At 36.4% G+C, this 21,433-nt stretch overlaps 1 protein-coding gene across 6 annotated transcripts; it reads right to left on the bottom strand.

Moving 5' to 3' along the window:
* Positions 1–204: 204 nt before the first annotated feature.
* LOC137820864 (SH2 domain-containing protein B) lies at positions 205–16,000 on the bottom strand. 6 transcript variants are annotated; one of them, XR_016517461.1, is made up of 12 exons: positions 15,669–15,989; positions 14,425–14,616; positions 13,853–14,062; positions 13,630–13,719; positions 13,085–13,162; positions 12,823–12,987; positions 8,862–9,198; positions 3,277–3,560; positions 2,229–2,391; positions 1,470–1,819; positions 555–632; positions 205–461 (listed from the first exon to the last, which is right to left on the bottom strand). XR_016517461.1 is itself a non-coding variant. In XM_068625166.2 (12 exons), the coding sequence occupies exons 1-12, from the start codon at positions 15,813–15,815 to the stop codon at positions 443–445; spliced, it is 2,142 nt and encodes a 713-aa protein (XP_068481267.2). In that variant the 5' UTR covers positions 15,816–16,000; the 3' UTR covers positions 205–442. The 6 variants fall into 6 exon arrangements, 3 of the variants coding, with proteins under 3 accessions (XP_068481267.2, XP_068481259.2, XP_090153564.1); XR_016517459.1 differs by having other exon boundaries at positions 2,245–2,391; positions 8,833–9,198; positions 12,823–12,990; positions 15,669–15,987; XR_016517460.1 differs by having other exon boundaries at positions 12,823–12,990; positions 15,669–15,987.
* Between the last annotated feature and the right edge of the window lie 5,433 nt (positions 16,001–21,433).

Here is a 21,433-nt window from a genome sequence, read left to right as displayed (position 1 = left end):
CAGTAGTCTAATTGGTTAGTAATGGGTACACAATATCTCCCATGGTTCACATTAGTTAATCCCTCAACATGTAAAACATTGTTCGAAATGGTTGTAACCTCTGCAGGACACAATAATTTGGCATATTATTGCAGGGGTCAAAACCAATGGGGAGAGATTCCTATGGAAGCCAACTCAACAACATAAGAGATGCTTTGATTGGTATTGAATACAAATGAATGGGGATATCTTTTATATAAAATATCATTATCCACTAATCCTTACAATAATACGCCTAAATCTTACTTTTCGTAATATACAAGTAAACTGTAAAATATACTATCATAGTTCACAGGCCACTAGTCCCATCTACTTTTCTGAGTCTTTCTAACAAAGGCAGACTTGAATTGAAAGCAACTTTAACTGGGATGTTGAGGCACATTCTGCAACAGTTATAGTTTGCCTAATGACTTCTTATTATCCTGAACAGTTTAATCAAATACAGTAAATATTTGAGATTTGTTAAGCATTCAGTGTATAAGAAACAATAAGAAAATGCTTTATGTAATTATTACCTTCCCAATCGAGAGAGCTCAGGTTCTGCCAATAGCATATCTTGAAGCGGTTTCATGTCAACTCGTTTATCACCAGAGCTATAAGAATTACAAGAAAAGTGATTGATGTTTTAGTTAAAGGATAGCATATATTGAAAGTGTTTGTGTCTGTCCTTGTGAGAATTTACATAGGCTGTTATGAAAGCTGACTTTGAGAAAGAGATGAGTTCATTTGATCATTAAATAAAGAACAGTAAGATATAAACTATGTAGAGTTTCTAAATCATCAAGTGATAAGCATAATTTTGTTTAGTGTTCAACAAAATGCAATAATCACGATTTACTCTTATCATTTCTCTCGCATTGATTAAATTTCTCACTAGATACATCTTGTGTGTACATGAGCGAGTTAATTTTCATTAGCAACAGGTGGGCCAAGAAAAAATATAGAACAATGACATGTATTCTAATTAGATATACTCAACTGGACAAGCGAAGTATTAAATTAGTTGATTCATCACATAGCAGTCATTAATGTTTTTGGAGATGAGAAAACCAAATAGCTTAAAACTTTTGAGAGAGTTGATACAAGACATGGTATGACCAAGTGTTGATCCCTGTCATCCCATGTTTTGTGATTAAGTTGAATGTTATCAATTATTTAATCATTTGGTCTGAGGTTGTAAACAGAAACATCATATTTTAAGCTAAAGCCCCATTCACTTTTCTCAGTCTATGAACTCTTCAGAAACGCATGGATATTAATAATTCTTAAGGTCAAATCTTCAACTTCTTCATAAATGGATGGCATTCAAGATGGCCTCAACCCCCAGCCCTTCCCTATTCAGTATTATCAATTTGCTCAAGTCTTAGAAATGACAAACAAAGTTGACATTCAGCAATCTATTCTATGAAGAAGAAATAAATAAAGCTTACCCATAAATCTGATGCAAAGAAAGTAGCCTGTGGTGAAGTTTGTAGTCATTGCCAACATAGGTTACAACTAAGCTACCTGCATCTGGGTGTGGCCAGCTTCGTGAGGTAGGAAATCGGAGTACAAAGGTACCAGGTTCTTGAAATCCTGTGGGACCTTGTAGTGAAGCTTCTGCTTCCTCCTTGGTTATGAACCCTTCTATCCACTTAGGTGATGTGGAATTCCAGATAGGATTTATCCAGTCCCTTGATATTGTAAATGCCACAGGGTACAACCAACACCACAACTTCTCGAAGTTATCTTGTGTTAGGTACTCTTGACATCCAGTGAACCTTCTCAGAAGATTTATGTCCTACAGTAAATGTAAAAAACTATGATATTTCGCAAGCAATTTTTCTATGGTTCTGATACTTTCAAAAACTCAGACAACTAATAACAGTATTTTTTTTCTTCCAATTTACTATTATTTTTGTTTAGATTTCTAATAGTGGTAAGAATAACAGGCTTCAATGGTGATACTTAGTCCTGAAAGGAAAGGCCATGCTTTACTAGATGAAATTAAGCTCATCAAGGCAATATTTTTCCAATAAATGCTTGAATGCATAAGACTCACAAAATGTTGTATTTAGGGCATTTTTATATGTGCATTTGCATTGTAATGATAACTACACAATTCTCCAGATGTCCAAATGATTTCCGACATTTAGTAACTTACATAAAACATAACAGTAACTTTCCTCCAATAAGTAAAAGATATAAACCTGAGGTGAGAGAGACCTTGAACCGCAACAAGCAATCTTCATGAATTGCTCTTGAATCTCATACACTGCATTCTCCCAAGGAATGTGATGATTGTTTGGTGACATCACCTTCCATAGATTAGTTCCATCTTTTATCAATTTCTTGGCAATTAATATTTGGTTTCTGATATAGAAACAGAGCCAGTAGTTAAAAGGGAGAAAACGTTCTAGGTGATTGCAGGAGATGAAATAAATTATACTAAAACAAAACCTTTAAGAAACTAACACACATTTCTTTGAGAATCAAATAATTAGGATACAATCTAGGAACAAGAATAAAATGTATTTGCCATAACATTGAACTTGCATTTAGAGTTTATTGCGTTAAATCTTTTAATCAACTGAAACCAAGCAATAGTTCCAGATGTCAAGTTGCTATAGATGTTATAACTATTGTTTTGAGAATGTAACAAAGCCATTCACGAGCCTTTGCCTGTTTAAGCTCTCAGGATACTTGATCATTGACATGGTATATAACAGACTCTAATTAACTGGTCAAGAAGAGTTTGATCCTTGCTGTCTCTCCCCTCTTCACTCTCCACTCTTACATATATATTTAAGCACATGGAAAAAGTGGGTCTTTGCATTGTCCACACTTAAAGCTGAAAGGCTCTTTCCAACGGTTGTATGCTAGGTTGTCTTGAACTTTTGGTTTAAGCCTAACTCAATACCAAAATCTAACTCATACAGAGAGTTACCCCCACTCATAATAAAGTCATTCATGAACCGTTAAGCATTAAAATAGTTGGTTGTTGACTGCTATCATATGCAGTACCGGTAGTCAAACATGAAAAGATGAATACCAGAAGCGAGTATTACGTTTGAAACTGACAAGGACAAAACAGCTTAAGCTAAGAATTTATAAAGATATAAAATTTGAAAAATAATTACCCATAAATATCTTAGATTCTTGGTACAATTTTTATATTTACAAGCAATTACACCCATTAACCATCCTTAATGGGGGCACTAATGCAGTAATATAATTGCTGCTAGAAAAACCACTCACCCGTGATGCGAACATCCTGAATAGTGTGACACATGATTAGCCAATTCTAAAATTTCTTTGTCAGAAGCAGAGGTGGCAATTTCCTTAAGTATGAGAGATCTCTCAGCCAAGCTCGCAAGGCTGTATTTGAAAATGGTCATATCAGATATTGGATATCTTTTACTTGCCATACTATTTAAAGGTGAATTTCCCTCCCCTATACTCTCTGAATCAGATGGAGAATCATATGCTTCATTGACGTTTGCAGGCTTTCCATCGGAGCTTCTTGGAAATTCATTCTCTACCTAGTGACAATAAGTTTGCAGAGCTAGTTAAAAGAAAATGAGAGCAAAGAGGGCCTACTTAAGAACAAGAATCTTTAAGAAAATAATTTAAGGAAACATCTGCAAAGGTTGACAAATTGGTCTTGTCTACACTTAAGTCCAGGTTAGACCAGTATCGTTAAAATCTGAAGTATTAGATTACAACATTATCTAGCTGACAATATCAAATTGGCCTATATATTCAATGCTGGATATAAATAAAAACCATTCCAAGGCATTTTCCTTAATTTTTAAGCGGTAAAGATAGCCAACTGCTTGATACAATATAAAAGAATACTAGACCTATTGCTCAAGGCTATGACTTTCACTGCCTCTTACTCTCTTGGACTAATAAATCTTAGCAGGTTTGAATTGGTCTGTTCTTTTCAATACTTTGGTATTCACACGAGGGGGGATAATGGAGAAAATTAAAAAAACCAATCTAAGAAGTCCAATCATGTACACTAAAACTAATTTTTTCAATGATGATTACTTCAGCCTCTGGTGTCAGTAGTAAACCTACTAGGTAGAGCATGTAAAAAAACAGACACTCACTCACACTTAAATTCTCTCTAAAAGAAACACTCTTCTTTGTAATTCTCTCTATTGTATTTCTTTCTGTGGTGCATCTTACAAATGAGAGAGCATCCTTTTTATAGGCTTTAGGAAGCTCTTCTAGAAAGATCTACATTATGACCTTAAAATCCCACTAACAACATAATTAAAAACCCACTTACAACTTTTGACCTTTCACCTATCCAAACCTTCATTCTATAATATTCTAGTAACTTCTAATTTTAAAACACACAAACTAACATTTAAAGTTTATTCAACAAAACTCCCCCACAAACTTAAATGTTTCTACTATCCATCATGCCAATCATCTTCTTGTATTTGTCAAAAAAAACTTTCGGTAGCGGTTTTGTGAAGATATCAGCAACTTGATCTTGACTTGCCACATGCACCAATTCCACACTTCCTTTCTTCACATGATCACGAATAAAGTGAAAACGAACATCAATGTGTTTGCTTCTTTCATGGTTCACTGGGTTCTTTGCCAACTCAATTGCTGATTTGTTGTCAACTTGAATCACAGTTGCATCTAGTTGCTTTAGCTCCATCTTACTCAACAAGTTTCTCAGCCATATCGCATGACATACACACCAAGATGCTGCCACATATTCAGCTTCACACGTTGATAGCGTCACGATCGGTTGCTTCTTTGAAAGCCAAGAAAATGTTGTGTTGCCCATAAAGAATACATATCCCGATGTACTTTTCCGATCATCTATGTCTCCACACCAATCACTGTCAGAGTAACCCACCAACTTGTAATCTTTTGCTTTTGAGTAGAACAATCCAAGTGATACAGTACCTTAGATGTACCATAGGACTCGCTTCAACGCCTTCCAATGTGAGTAAACTGGTTCCTCCATGAATCGACTTATGATGCCGACACTTAATGAAAGATCTGGCCTCGTGCATGTGAGATAACGAAGGCTTCCTACCAAAATCCGGTATCTACTTGCATCGACACGTTCTCCTCCATCGAACTTTGAGAGTTTTGCACCTGGTTCCATTGGTATTGATACTGGGTTGCAATTTTCCATCTTGTACTTCTTCAAAATCTCTTTTGCATATGTCTCCTGTGATACAAAAATACCCGTTTCTTTTTGTCTAACCTCCAAGCCAAGGAAAAACTTCATCAATCCCAAATCTGTCATCTCAAATTCCCGTCTTATTGTGCCCTTAAACTCTTCTATCATCTCACTATTATTACCCATAAAAATGAGATCATCAACATAAAGAGCAACAAATATCATGTTACCTCCATTGTTCTTTGCGTAAAGAGCATGCTCGTAAGGACATTGCTTGAACCCGTTCTCCTTGAAGTATGTATCGATACGAGTATTCCATGCCCGCGGTGCTTGCTTCAACCCGTAAAGTGCCTTCTTCAATTTTAGCACCTTCTTCTCCTCTTCGATTTTCATGTACCCAGGTGGTTGTTCGATGTAGACTTCTTCTTCAAGCACACCATTCAAGAATGCCGACTTGACATCCATTTGAAATATCGGCCATTTAAATTGAGCCGCTTGGGAAATGAGCAATCGAATTGTCTCCATTCTTACAACGGGAGCAAACACCTCATCGTAGTCTATTCCCTCCTTTTGTTTGTATCCCTTCGCAACGAGTCGCGCCTTGTACCTCTCTATCTCGCCTTGAGCATTCATCTTTTTCTTGAATATCCACTTCACACCAATGGGCTGACTTCCCTCTAGAAATTCTGTTAGCTCCCATGTGTTGTTGCGATCAATCGCTTTAATCTCCTCATCCATGGCAATTTGCCACTTCTTGTCTCGCACCGCCTCTTCAAAGCTGATATTTTCAGCATCTGCCAAAAGACATACTAGGTGTACCTCATTTGTCGAATCATACAAATCATGCAAACTTCGAATTTTAGGTTGTCGTGGTTCATCTTCATCATCGGTTGTTTCGGAATTTATACTTGTCGGTGATGATTCTCCAACTTCAATCATAACCTCTGAAGAATTGTTCCAATCCCACTCGCTTGCTTCATTTATTTGCACATCACGACTCACCGTCACCTTCTTGCTTATTGGATCAAGTAGCTTGTACCCTTTTGTCTTCTCATCATACCCAATAAAAACATACCTTTTGCTTTTGTCTTCGAGCTTCGTTCTTCGTTGATCTGGTACATGTGCATAAGCCACACTACCAAACACTTTGAGATGAGAAACTGTTGGCTTTTGTCCGCTCCATGCCTCTTGTGGTGTTTGATCATCTAACTTCACATGTGGACATCGATTTTGCACATAGATGGCGCATTGCACAGCTTCCGCCCACAATTCCTTTGGCATCTTTTTGCTCTTAAGCATTGATCGAACCATGTCGAGAATGGTCCGATTCTTCCTCTCGGCCACACCATTTTGTTGAGGAGTGTATGGTGCAGTTAGAAATCGCCTTATGCCTTGCTCCTCGCAATACTCCATGAAAGCCGTTGAAGTATACTCGCCACCTCTATCAGATCGTACAACTTTGATCTGTTTATCAGTTGTCCTCTCCATCATCACCTTGAACTTTTTGAACACCTCAAATGCCTCGGATTTTTCTTTCAGAAAGTAAACCCAAGTTTTCCGTGAGAAATCATCAATGAAGGTAATGAAATACCTTTTACCGCTGAAGGACTCTGGAGTAATTGGTCCACATATGTCGGTATGAATCAATTCGAGAGGTTGCTTAGCCCAATATTGAGCCTTCTTTGGAAACGAGGTTCTCACATGCTTGCTGAGCACACATTCTTCACAAAATTTTCCCTCGTAGTCCATGTTGGGTAGCCCGTGCACCATATTCTTCTTCGCTAACTCTTTTAGTCCACCATGATGTAGGTGACCAAAACGGAGATGCCACAATGATGCCTTATCTTCTATGTTGACTTGCAAACATTTTTCTCGTATGCTTCTCAAATTCAGCTTGTACATCCGATTTCTTGCCATCTCGATTCGAGCAACCAAACGCCCTTTCTTGTCCTTCAAGTGTAGTAGCCGATCTTTCAAAAATATCGAGTAACCTTTCTCCGTGAGTTGTCCCATACTCAAAATATTGGTCTTGAGGTCTGGTACGTAATAAACATCTTGGAGTGACCCAATTAAGCCATCCTTTTGTAAGTAGCAAACCGTACCTCGCCCTTTGACCTCCACCTTTGATGCATCTCCAAATGAAACATGACCATCTTCAATCTTTTGCATATCTTTGAATAGGTACTCGTGACCGCACATATGGTTGCTTGCTCCTGAGTCGAGGTACCACAAAGTGTCATTGTTAATGTTGACTTCATCTTGAGCCATCAAGAGAACACCTTCATTCGTTTCGACTTCCAAGGCTAGGTTGGTTGTTTCTTCTATCTTTATATCAGCACGACAATCTTTTGCAAAATGCCCCACTTTACCACAATTGTAACATTTGTCAGAGTTACAATCCTTCGCATAGTGACCATATTTGTGACATTTGTAGCACTCGATGTTGGAATAATTCGATCGGCCGCCTCTTCCTCTACCACGTCCTCTTCCACGCCAATTTGGTTGGCTCGACTGTTCCTTCTCCTTATAGTACCCTTCATGGTTGCTGCCTTTTCCACCACGACCGTTTCCACGACTTCCACGACCACGCCCTCTATATTGAGAATTTTGATAATAGAGTACCTTTTCGTCTTTGATTGACGCCTTGGTTTGAAGTGTTTGCTCGAGTGTTTCTTCCTTCTTCTTCTTCTTCCGTTGCTCGTGTGCCTCGAGAGAACCGGCGAGCTCGTCGACTGTGAGTGTCGCAAGGTCCTTTGACTGTTCTATCGCGCGCACAATACTCTCAAAATTGTCTGTTAATGTTCTCAAAATCTTCTCCACAACTCGTGCATCGGTCAGAGTATCACCGTTTCGGTTGAGTTGATTCACCACAGCCTGTACACGCGTGATGTAGTCAGATACACTTTCTGACTCCATCATCTTCATGTTCTCCAACTCGCCACGCAGAGTTTGTAGACGCACTTGCTTAACTCGGTCAGCTCCTTTGAACACCTTCTCCAATATGTCCCATGCTTCCTTTGAAGTGGACGCACCAGCAATCTTCTCAAAAATTGCCTCATCAACAGCTCTATACAACATGTACAAAGTTGCCTTATCTTTCGATCGCATCTCTTTCAATGCCTTGGTTTGAGCTGCCGTATAACCCGTGGTATTTGTTGGTTCTTCAAAACCTTCTTCGACCACCTCCCATGAATCCTGAGAACCGAGAAGAGCTTTCATTTGAATGCTCCAGTTGTCATATCTGGTCGCCTTCGTTAACCGTGGTAGCGGTATTTGACCCGTCACATTCGCCATTGGCTCTTGATACCAAATTGTAAAAAAACAGACACTCACTCACACTTAAATTCTCTCTAAAAGAAACACTCTTCTTTGTAATTCTCTCTATTGTATTTCTTTCTGTGGTGCATCTTACAAATGAGAGAGCATCCTTTTTATAGGCTTTAGGAAGCTCTTCTAGAAAGATCTACATTATGACCTTAAAAACCCACTAACAACATAATTAAAAACCCACTTACAACTTTTGACCTTTCAACTATCCAAACCTTCATTCTATAATATTCTAGTAACTTCTAATTTTAAAACACACAAACTAACATTTAAAGTTTATTCAACAGAGCATCCATGTATATAGCAAATAATATTGAAAAATAAAACACCTGGTTAGCAGTCTGGACATGAGAGTTACATTCTTCGTCAGGTTGTTCTAAGGTGGTGGGGTCAGTCTTCACTGATACAGATATCTTGTCTTGACCAAATCTAAACCGCTTCATTAGTGGATTGGCTTGTGCGTCATGACCTGAATGCTGAAGTTCCAAGGACCCATCATCCAAAGCTGAAGATTGAGATACACTAGAGCAATTATGAGCAGTTGACCTCTTCCACACCAGAGTGGACAATCTTGTGTTACGGCTTTTGGAGATGCATCGAATTGGATGGGAGTATGTCTCAAGAAAAGGATAATTTCCTAATTTTGGGACACAAAATCTGATGAGGAAGAACCTGTTATCACACTTGGATGAAAGCTGGCAAATGGGAGAATAGTTACATGGTGCCAAGGAATATTGGATTGAAATTACAAGTGCATAAATATCAGATTGGGAGCAGAGTTAATTCAAGCATACTACACTATGAATTCGTAATGAAACATGCTTATATGTTATGATCCGAAATTGCTGATAAATACAAGGACAACCCCATGTCAATAAAATTAACATATTATCATCTTTGGTTTTAAGGAGAGCATGACACCATGTACAACTTCCAAAATGACCAACGAGCAACATTGATATGGATAAATATAATAATTTTATATCATCATATTATACTTATTACAAGATCTAGTGTTTTTCTAAATTTTCAAGGAAAACAATATCACAAAGAGAAAACCATAAAATTATTGACATAAAAGACCTAGGCAAAGCAAAAATATGAGATCATAGTTTCATTGGTTCACCTTAAGAATTGTGCCTCATTGTGTTGCACAAGCCATTGAAACAAACAAAATGACCCATGCATTAGATGTGTAATACAAGCAGTGTTATCGATATCGGATAACAAATCATATCGGAGACCCCATAAATCCTTTATAAAGTTATAATGGAAATCATAACGGGTTATGGTGGAAGGTGTTGTGGCAGAGATAAAAAAAATGTGATGTGGATTGCAATAGGTATAATGTTTTAATTGGGCCAAAAATAGGGCAAAAAAAAACTAATTTTAAGTAGGTTTTGAACTCTTAATTACGTTTAACAGTTCATGCAGCCACAACATATTCAAATTTTATTTGAATAATTAGAGTTTTAGGGTTTTATTAGTTAAAAGTTGGAAAAGTGATAACATTGGATACAAGTACTATTGATTGATTTTGTTGGAGATCCCACATCATCTAGAGAAATATCCAAGTTATAATATATAGGTGGGTGCAAATGTCACCTTACTAAGACACTTTTGTGAGGATGGCTTAAATATCATAGCTATCAAAAGTCTATCCTCGCAAGGTGTTGAGCCTTGTGTCATTAGCTATCGGATTCCCCCCTAGTCCCACGCTCAAGATGTCCTAACACCAATGAATGGACATCTCGAGTGCGGGACTAGATATTTGTGGATGATCCAATAGAAACCCCATTGCAGGTGGCACGATAGGTCCAACAATCTTATTAGGATAGACTTTGATATCATATTAGGAAGTAGACTTTAAGCTAGAAGATGCAGTAGTCATAGAGGCACGCATGCATCACTGAAACAACTAGGGAGAATCTCAGTGCCTGGTTGGATATATTCAATGTTAGGTATAGGCTAATGTTTAGCTCCAGACAAACTAGTGGACCATTGAGTTAAACTTCAGTCTATGCATAATGTGGAATATCTTCAGTCGGGTGTTGAGGTTCTCCCCACCGTTGTTTCAATGATGTATGCCTTTATGACCGTGATATCTTCTTACTTAAGTCCATTTCTTAATATGGTATCCAAGTCTATCCTAGCAAGATTTGTTAGACTTATCGTGTCACCTGCTATCAGATCGCTATCGAACTGCTCACAAATATTTTGTCTCATGCTCAAGATGTTCAGTCTTTGGTGTGAGGGGGTGTGTTGAAGATCTCACATCGTCTTGAGAAATGACCAAATTATAATATGTAGGTGCAAACCTCACCTTACTAAGCCGATTTTGTGAAATTGAATTAGACTTAAATTCTACTTAAGAGATTTGATATGATTTAATATCTAACATTAGAAGAAACTAAATATCCTCTAATTATTACAAAATCACCATATAAACTAGTTGCAATGTGTCATTTAGATTCATAGTTCCAGCCTATTATTTGTCCCTGATTCTCTCTTTTATCATGGAATGTCTACAACTTAATCTTGTAGAGTGCATCAATTGTCATGTGGCATAGGTCAGGTGGGTCAAGTCACAATTGAATCATGACACAATACAATCTCAAGTAGAAAGGGTTGCGCTGTGACTATTAGCTATAGCTTTTGGTATAGTGATTAGCGTTGGATCCAACAATTGGTAATAGAGCTAAGGTCATGAGTTTGATTCCGGTGGGAAAATTGTTGAGAGAGAAATTGTTGTAGGTTGCATCAATTGACCCATGGCGAAGGTCACTTAAAAATGTGTTTTTCCATGACAATCTAGAAGAGGAAGTCTGCATGGAGCAACCTCCTGAATTTGTTGCTCAGGGAGAGTCCGCTTTGGTTTGTAAGTTGCACAACTCTCTCTATGGTCTCAAGCAATCTCCACGTGCTTGGTTTGGAAAGTTCAACCACATTGTTCAATCCTTTGGGCTGAAATATAGTGAGGCACATAATTTTGTTTTCTATTGTCACCCCTCCCCTAGAAAATTTATGTACTTAATAGTGTATGTTGACGATATAGTCATTATAGAGAATGATGTTGCTAGAACATCTCAATGAAAGGATATACGATCATTTTCGAATCAAGGATCTAGGAAGTCTCAAATATTTTTTGTGCATGGAAGTAGCCAATCAAAGGAAGGAAAAGTAATCTTTCAAATAAAATATGCTCTTGAAATACTAAAAAACGCATGGTTGATTGTAAATTAGTCGGTTTGTCCTATGGATCCAAATCAGAAATTCATGTAGGGAGAAGTCAATTCATGCAAAATCCTTGTATTGATCATTGGAATGTTGTCATCTGTATACTATGGTATCTCAAAAAGGCTCTAGGACAAGGACTACTACTTTATGAAGATGAAAGGAACAACCAAATCTTTGGATATTGTGATGCTGATTGGGCTGGTAAATGGACAAATGCTTTACTATAGGATATTGTTTTTTCCAGGAAATATTATCTCTTGGAAAAGCAAGAAACAAAATGTTGTTTTGGAAAAGCAAGAAACAAAATGTTGTTGCCCGATCAACTGCTGAAGCTGATATAGGGCAATGGCATCTCTCATTGGTGAGCTTCTATGGGCAAAACAGTTCTTCCAAGAATTAGATTTGTGAGATTAAGTAAATGAAGATGTATTGTGATAACCAAGCTACATTGCTTCTAATCTAGTGTTTCATGAGATGACTAAATACACAGAAATATTCACTGAGTTGTCGAATCAAATGACCAACTTGCAGATGTATTAATAAAATCCCTGAGAGGACCTCAGATGAATTCATTTGTTCCAAACATGGCACATACAATTTTTATGCTCTAGCTTGAGGGGGAGTGTTAGAATAAATTATCTTAAATAGAATTTATTGAAAAGCTGATGTGTGCTTTGTGTAGTACCTAATTTGTAGATATGACCTTTCCTTTGCTCTTCTCTTCCCTCTCATACATTGTATCTGAAATCTCCAAAGTTATTATAAATATGAGATCCTAAGAGAGGGAAATTCACTCTCAAAATCATCCTTTATTCTTTTTTATTTTTCTCAAGTATTATAAATGTGAGATCCTAAGAGAGGGAAATTCACACAAATTCATTCTTTATTCCTTTTGTATTTTTCTCAACTTGAGTTATTCTAACAATAATGATATAAAAGTATGAATTGTTTTGCATGGCTCTTAACATAGGCCATCCTGTTACCTTCCGACTAAAAATTTTGAAGGAGTTATCAAGTAGCAGTAGAAAAACTTTAAGTTAGAGAAGATAGCATAAGCAAACATTCGTTGTTGGCATCTTCACCTGAGATATTTTGAGCTTAAATGAAGCACGACCCAGCAAAAGCTTACTTGGTCTTTCACAAGAAGAAAATTCAATTCCATCATAACTAGCTAAAAGGGGTGCTTCATCATCAGTTGTATTCTCCACTGGTGCTCTGGTATCAGCATACAAAAGTGAAGCAAAAACCTGCTACAATCAACAATGATAATGTGAATATTACAAATTCAAGCACCTTTTTCCAGAGAGCATTAACTTGCCCAGAATAAAAGCCAGGATTGTAAACCTCATTATCCTTATCTACAGGCTGTCCAAAAGCATCTGATAGAACAACATCCAAAGAGAAGTTCCTACGACAAGATGCCTGTGCCAAAATTATGCAAATGAATTTGAGATTAAATTTTCAACCTACAGGAAAATTTTAACACTGGAACTAATTTGTGCATTTGTCAAAAGTATGAGCATTGGAAAGAAAAGAGTGAGCATTAATAGTAACATTTCAGAAGTAGAAATAGTATATCTGCAAATACTACAAACATAGCAGTTGCTTCACCTCTCTATCATCTATTTTGATTGTTCATATTTATTTTCATGGTAAGAGAGAAGTTTGACTTAACTCTTTAACACTTGCAAACTTGCATATATATGGTTGGTTTACAAGAACATTTAAAATGTTAAATATAACTTGCATCACATCACATATATCCAAAATTAAACTCCAATAGAAAATGCAGGGCTTAGTTTGGACTTTTCTCTTTATAACTTGTGACAATAAAGATGAACACATACAATAAGATTAACAGGGTATCCTTTATCAAACATCTTTCATACCTTGCCACCAACAACAGCCCAAACACCATCACTTTCTTCTTCAATCTCAGAGACAGATGATTCATCAATTGATAACTTCAAAGGCGGGTCCTGGCATTCAGTGATACAGAGTTGTCAAATGTCAACAAAGAAACTAATAAAATCTTTGTTGATTCTTATAAACAAAGATGCACAAAGAAATGTTAATCTACCATGTACTTGAAAAATTATGAGCATGGAATACCTTTAAATGGTAATCCTTAGTAGAGGAAATATTAGGAAATATTTCAAACTTGTGCACATAACCCTGTACACTATTTCCATCTCCACCAACATTTGCCAACGTCAGTTTCTTCAAATCACTTGAACCAGATTTCTCATTTAACAAGGAACACAAAGACTTTTCTCCTATAATCTCTCCATTAATCCGAAGCTGGATATAATCTGGAAAAACCTGCACAAGAAGGTAGCCATCTGATATTTCAATTAAATAAAGTTAAAAAATATAAAGGAAAGGAATGGACTCTACTAGTAGCAGCAAGAAAAGCGCTCTATGGTTTGCCACACAAGTTCTTTCTTACCAGAAAGAATTTGTTTTTCTGTTCCATTCTATTATTACCACAGTTATATTCCAGCAAGAAAAACTAAAAATAAAAAAAATTGATGCCATACAGAAGAATACACACATTAGGGTCAGTGCCTTAAACATAAGTCATTTTTAGGAGCATAGTAAGATGCCATCTCAGTGAAAGCCATCAACAAAGAAACATTAAAGTAGTTTACAAAAGGTAATTCTCAAATAGTTATATAAGATACCTGACATTCAACATGAACCCATTTTTCCAAAGGGAACTTAAAATCAACAGTTGCATGTGGAACTTCTGCCCAGGAATTTATATTGCCAGTATCAGGAGCTTCTTCGTGTAAGAGAAGAAGTGGTAACAAATGGATTCTCTTATTATCATCAATAACAAGAAATGGAGCACTTTCCGAGATATCAGAGTAAACCTGCAAAGCAAATTAATTTATATTTCTGTCCATTCAATGATTAAAAAAATTAAGTATTATTCCCCCAAAAGGTAAGAAAATGACAAATAATTACTGCTGGAAGTAACTAGCATGTGAAAATTTTCAACCTTAAACATCAAGACAGCAGAACAACATATTAAACAAAACAATTATCCCCTCCAATATCACTAAGCAAGCCGCAATGCTAAACAGTTAAAATTGTATGATCAAATATCAAAACATTAAACCTTGCACTAGAGAGATGGCACAGGCTCAAATGGTGGATTGGAGATGTTTTACCATTGCTGGCCCTATTCATTTGCGCAATGAAAAATCAATTCTCACACCTTCTAAAGAGACACATGTTCTGATGTAAATTTATGACTAAAATGAGAACGGCTCTAATTTCATCCAACAAACAGTTCGAAATAAGTTCAATCAAAATCAATTTTATCCAACTCTAAAGCAAGCAGGCATTATTCATATAATGAGAGCATCATATATTTAGCCATACACAACTGAATAGGTCTATTCTAAATTCTAAATCCCCAATTTACTAATTATGATTTGAGTACGAAGTAAACCAACAAAACATTCTGCAAAAACTGGGTTAATCCCATCAAAACTCCAACTTTGAATTAACGCAAAAAGGTTTAGCAAAACAAGAGGTAACAAATTTACAAATTGAAAGCAGATTTCAGACTAGATAGCACAAATGAAAACCCCTTATAAAACCTAAACCACCAAAGTGAGCCATGAGAGCCACACGTTTAGTAGTCCATCAAGTATCAAAACCAAAACAAATCTAATGTGCAATGAAAACACAGAACCAACTTCAGAACTCACAAGTTTCTCAAACGAGAGTACCCAATTATACAGAACACGGAAAACAGAATGTTGAAGCCCACGATATATGAACCTCAAACAACACTACCGTGAAAACGGTTGATCAAGAAGATTCAGAAAAAAACTCAATACCCCACTAACACACAAAACCCAGAAAAAAGGAAAAAAGCAACAATGTGAAAGGCAGAGAAGGAAAAATGCTTGACCTGTTGAATAATGGTAACGGGGAATGTAGAAAAACTGGTGAAATAAAGCCAAAAGCAGAGAGAGAAAGTTGCGTCCTTTGCTTCAATTTCTAGTCTCAAATCCTTCAGCAGAGAGTACCCTTCACTTCCCACTGAATCACTGTTCATCTCTGTGTGTGATCAAAAGTGGGGTTCTCTGCGTTGTGGAAAAGTCTTTCGCTTTCTCTTTCTCCTTCTCTTCCTCTTTCTGGGGTTTGTGTTTGGCTTGTTGGTGGTTCCTTTTGTTCGGCTCTGAAACTAACGGTTTGGTTCCGCGTTCGGATCTCCTGCTTGGAGGTGCACGGCAACAGTGTAGGCTCGCAATGAATTTTTATATTATTTTAAATGAGAAAGTTATAGAATTCTAGAAAAAAAAAAAAAAACCAAAAAAGCATCCTTTTAGTAAAGTATAAAATTGTCAAAGGAAAAGATAATATTAAAGGTGTGCTTAAGAAAACATATCTCTTTTTATATAATGGTATAAAATAAATTTAAAATATTTATATTATTTTAAGTGAAAAAAAATAATGTAAACATATTATTTGATGGAAAAGTTAAACAATTATATATAGAAATACTTAAAAAATACAGTCTTAAGTGTAAAATTGTTAATTTAAAAAAAAAGACACTACAGGTGGTTAAAAAATATATTTTTCTTATATAATAGTAATGATTATATTTAAAAAAAATTGATGAAAAAAAATCAAATTCTGAGTTTATTACTATGTTAATGCGCCTAAAATTTTTATGAAAATTTATTATTAAAACAAATAATCTATATCTATATAAAGAGGATTTCCTTCTTTAATTATTATCAATTTTTTTTTATTATTATATTTGTATTTAATTTTATTATTATATTATGTGTATTGCGTCATTTTTATTTTTTCTAAAATATATTAAACAATTATGAAAAACAATTTTGAATGTAGAGTAGTTTTTTTAATTTAAATTATGGAATATATCTTCATTTCTTTAATTTTCACCGATGGTTGTTGGTTTTAAATTTGAATTTTTAAAATTTTCGAATTTTATCATCATTTTTTCAATTTATATTAAACTATTAATATTGATTCAACCATCATCTTTTTATCTTTTGAATTTACATAAAGTTTAATAAAATATTATTAGTATTATTATTATTATTATTAACAGTTAACAATTTTATTAAACATTACACTAAACTGAATAGTATATTTGGAAAAGTTAGGGAAAGATTTTTTTTTATTGTAAGTATTAGCGTTTTTCAAAACAATATTATAAAGAAAAAATGACAAGTACATAAGAAAAGTACCAAACATTAAATAAAAAAGAAAAAAACATACAGTTGAGTATATTAATACTAGAGAAATGTTGAGTATATTAATACTAGAGAAATATTTAATGATTTCCTCACGTAATTTATAAAATGGGACGAGAAATATAAAATGTTGCAAAATACTAAAAAGTTATCATAAATTAAGTTTCAATATATTTTTAAGGAAGTAATTATATTGTTATACAATTTGGTGAGAATTATAGTGCATGAAAAAACGGCATGCTAACAACCCCCGTAGCCAAAGAATACACATGGCTTTGAACATTATGCCCACATCTGACAGATAATTGAACTATTAAGTGTATATAAAGTAATGATAAACATAACTATTTGTTGAGCTAAGTAAATATGGCTTGTAACCCACCAGGGAGCATTAAGGTGATGCAAGAAGCAATCTTGGATTAAGATTATAGTGGTGCATATTGTTACTCCTCCGTCGAGGAAGGTCTGCACCCGTTGCTTATCCTTATTAATAATATTGCTTCAACCATCATCTTTTTTATCAACTAACGATTTTTTGAATTTACATAAAGTTTATTTGGAAAAGTTAGGGAAAGATCTTACAGTTGAGTATATTAATACTAGAGAAATATTTAATGATTTACTCAGGTAATTTATAAAATGGGACGAGAAATATAAAATGGTGCAAAATACTAAAAAGTTATCATAAATTATGTTTCAATAAATATTTTTATGGAAGTAATTATATTGTTATACTACTTGGTGAGAATTATAGCACATGAAAAAACGGCATGCTAACAACCGACCTTGATCAATCAAACTTTAATGCTTTCAAAATTGTTGTGGACGACAAAATAATTGATGAATAAGTGATTTGGAGCTTATCAACAAGTGTCTTTTACTTTGAATCGTGAGTTAGCAAATGACTCAAAGGCAAGGTGCGTAGGGAGGTCATGGAGGATCTAGTTCAAACCAGAATGATTTTACTACGTTCTTCTTTGCAAACATACCAAACGGGTATGGGGAATTAGACATGATTAAAATCTTCAGAAGATGGGTTAGAGTCAAGGAAGTGTTCATATCAAGAAGACTTAACAAATGGGGGAGAAGATTTGGGTTTTTTAGATTCTTTGAAGTGAGGAATGTGGGAAGGCTAGAGAGGGACTTAGACCAGATATACATTGGTAATAAGAAGTTGCATGTAAACATCTCGAGGTACAGGAGGAATGAGGTGGAACCTAAAAGGATGGTGACTGAAAACACGGGGAAGCAAATGGAGAAGACAAGGAATCCAAGGTGGTTACAAGAGAAGGGTCGTGGCAAAACTTATCAGAAGAGAAAGGAGGTTTGGCAGGTGAAACCAGGAAGAAAATCATATGCAGACGCGGTTAAAGATGATCCCCAAAAGAGGTGGAATGGGCCAATAATTAATATAGAACAACAGGTTGCACCTTGGATGGAATCCAGTATGGTTGGGCAGTTTAGGGAAGAGCCGGACTTCGAACAGTTGAGTGACGAATTTGTGAAAGGAGGCATGAGTATGGTAAGACTAAGGTATATGGGGGATAATCTCGTTCTTCTCACTCCGCGAGAAAATATAAATATGGAGGAGCTGTTTAAACTTAACAGGGAAAGGTTTGAGAGTGTTTTTCTGAACATTGAACCATGGACGGCGGAACACGTTGCAGGCCACAAAGTTGTATGAGTGAGATGTTATGACGTTTTGGAATAAGGATTGCTTCTCTAAAGTGGTAGGAGAGGTAGCAACATTGGTAGCAGTACATGACTCGACGACGATGTGGGAAAACCTGGAGTATGCAAGACTCCAAGTTCGTCTGCTTAAAAATTGTAACGCAAAAATGGCTAAGAGCATGAATATTAATTATCAAGGGTTGAGTATTTATATTGAAGAAGAACATCCTACAGGACTTGGAGGTCAATGTATGTGCAACTGGAATCTATATGACTCCTCTGATAGCGTCTCTTCTTCTGAGACCTATGTAGAGGAAATTGCTCTACGGAGGTGTAGCAGTGAGAAGGTGACTATGTGTGGAGGAGAGGATCCCCGTGTAGAGGAGGAGATGGAGGAAGGTGAGGTTTCAAGTGTGAATAAGACAAAAAATACCTCTTCTAAGGTCTCTGCTTTGGGTAGCGCTGTCGTGCAGAGAAAAGAAAACTTGTGTTTCACAAAAGGGGAAACAAAGGGCCTGAAGGAGCGGCAGATGCTGCTCTGACAATTCAGGATGAAAAAGTTTGTCTTTGTTTACAAAATTACCATTATGTGCATGCTGAGTTGGCAAAGTTTGTAATGGAAATTGAAAGTAGGGGTACACTGAGTGAAACCAACGGGTCTCTGGGTCAGGAACGAGTGCAGGAGGCCCACTCGTGTATAGGGGGAATCTTTGGAGAGAACCCAATCTGTTAGGCAATCTAACGGAACGAAGGAAATCGCTATGAAGGAAGACGATGGCAGCCATATGGTAGGTTTGGTGACATCAGATTGCATGGAAGAAGGTTGTGAGGATGGCATTCATTCGAACCTCCCCATTCACGAACAACCTTATGGACTCTCAGTGGAAATTAGGAATCAATGTGGGTCGACATCACAAGATCCGATGACGGAAACAGAAATTAGGAATCAATGTGGAGTAGTGGGATGTTCAAACATATCTCTCCCAAGGCGGGGCAAGATGAAAGGGCTGAGTGAGTTAGGGGAACCAAATACCCTCCCAAGACGGTCCGTTAGATTGAGTGCGAGAACGTCTCAGGTGAGGAGGAATTTGTCACTAAACGATGGCCTAGCGGCAATATCTATTTCTGATGGTGACATCAACAATTGTAATACTCGTATTCGAATCTCTGGACCCTCGGAGGAACCTACAGATTTATGGATTCTTGGTAAACAGATTGGGCTAGCTTGCTGTCGAGAGGAAGAGGAGGTCATTCAAGAATTCCATTGCATGGAAGAGCGAGATTCGGAGGTTATGAAGAATACAAAAGGTGGGTACCCTGAATGCTTTATGTGCTGATTTTTAATTTAAATATAAGAGGACTGGGGGTAGGAACAAAAGCTAGGTACTTGAGGAGGTGTATAGCTAAAAGGAAGCGGAATTCGTGTGCATTCAAGAAACAAAAATAGTTGAAATAACGGACGTTAAATGTTTTTCACTATGGGGAGATAATAATATTGGGTGGATTCACAATGGAGGGGCTAATGGAAACAGAGGAGTACTATCTATGTGGCATAAAGATGCTTTCAACTATGAAAGTCACTCATTGGGGAAGGGTTACATTGTTACGGTGGGCCAACGTGTTAAATCTGCCAAAAGGTGTTGTGTGGTAAATGTGTATGCAACATGCTCCTTGAAAGAGAAAAAGCGACTTTGGGAGGATTTGTCTAAGTGTAAAGAAGTCTCTCAAATTGAATTGTGGTGTTTTTGTGGGGACTTTAATGCAATAAGAAGTCGAACCGAAAGGCAAGGGGCAGATAGGGTGATTTTGCTAGTGAGATAAAGGGGTTTAATGAGTTCATTGAATCAAACTTACTCTTGGACTTGCCTATTGTGGGGAAAAAGTTTACATGGTTCAGATCAAATGGAACAACGAAGAGTAGAATTGATAGAGTCCTTGTATCCGAAGAATGGCTGCAATGTTGGCCTATGTGTGATGGAGATCAAGAAGAAGAAGAGAATGAGGTTGAAGTTGAAGATGCTCAAAGACATATTAGCTCATCATCTTTTTTACCTCAAAGGATTACAAGGAGCAAAGCTAAAGAGTTAGGAAGTAGGCTTCAAATGTTTTCTCTTTTTGTAGTTTCTTTTGTATAAAAATTAAAATACATAGAGTAGTGTTTAGGAAGGTGCTAAAGAGGGAAACCTAAGACACCTCTTGTGTATAGCATCTATAGGCGTTAGCTTTAGGAAAAATCTAGAAGGTGCCTCTTCACTCTCCATTTTAGGCGCTAGAAGTGGAAGAGTTATAGGCTACCTTGTAAAGCTTCTCTTGTAAGCTTATTTGTAATAGATGACCGGTCCTTCTCCCTATAAAAGAAGGGCTTGGGTCATTGAAATAATAGAATTGATTTTGTGAGTAAAGAACCTCTCCCAAATTGGTGAGTGAATTGAGAGAGACTTGTGTCTTCTTCTCTTCTAGTCTTATCTTGAGTGCATTCTTGGACTCTCAAGTGGCGACAACTACACTCATCTTGAAGTCTTTCATCCTTCAAGTGGCGTGCACATATCCAAGAGCTACAACCACATAATTTTCCTAGTTCTTTTCATCTTCTTCATCCATTTCCATTCCTAAACAAACTCTAAAACATGTCTCTGATGTTTCTAGTCATTTCAATCGGTAGAACTTGCTTGTTTTGTGTTTTTGTTCGTTAGTTTCTTCTAGTTTGTTGTTCTTGTGGTTTTGGTTGTGTTTCCTTGTGTTTTAATCGGTTCATTTGTGTTCTTTCTTGTTTTAA

This window comes from Phaseolus vulgaris, chromosome 11, assembly GCF_051622355.1.
Source record: "Phaseolus vulgaris cultivar YP4 chromosome 11, ASM5162235v1, whole genome shotgun sequence".
NCBI lineage: Eukaryota > Viridiplantae > Streptophyta > Magnoliopsida > Fabales > Fabaceae > Phaseolus > Phaseolus vulgaris.
The sequence above is the reverse complement of the archived record's forward strand: the minus strand, read 5'-3'. Positions and strand labels throughout refer to the sequence as shown.

Coding starts and splice junctions, on each gene's coding strand:
- LOC137820864 (XM_068625158.2), bottom strand. CDS start 15,815: ATGAACAGTGATTCAGTGGGAAGTGAAGGGTACTCTCTGCTGAAGGAT. Junction 12,991..13,084: donor CTGTAGATAAGGATAATGAG/GTTTACAATCCT, acceptor TGTTGATTGTAG/CAGGTTTTTGCTTCACTTTT. Junction 9,199..12,822: donor TTAAGCTCAAAATATCTCAG/GTGAAGATGCCA, acceptor CCCATTTGCCAG/CTTTCATCCAAGTGTGATAA.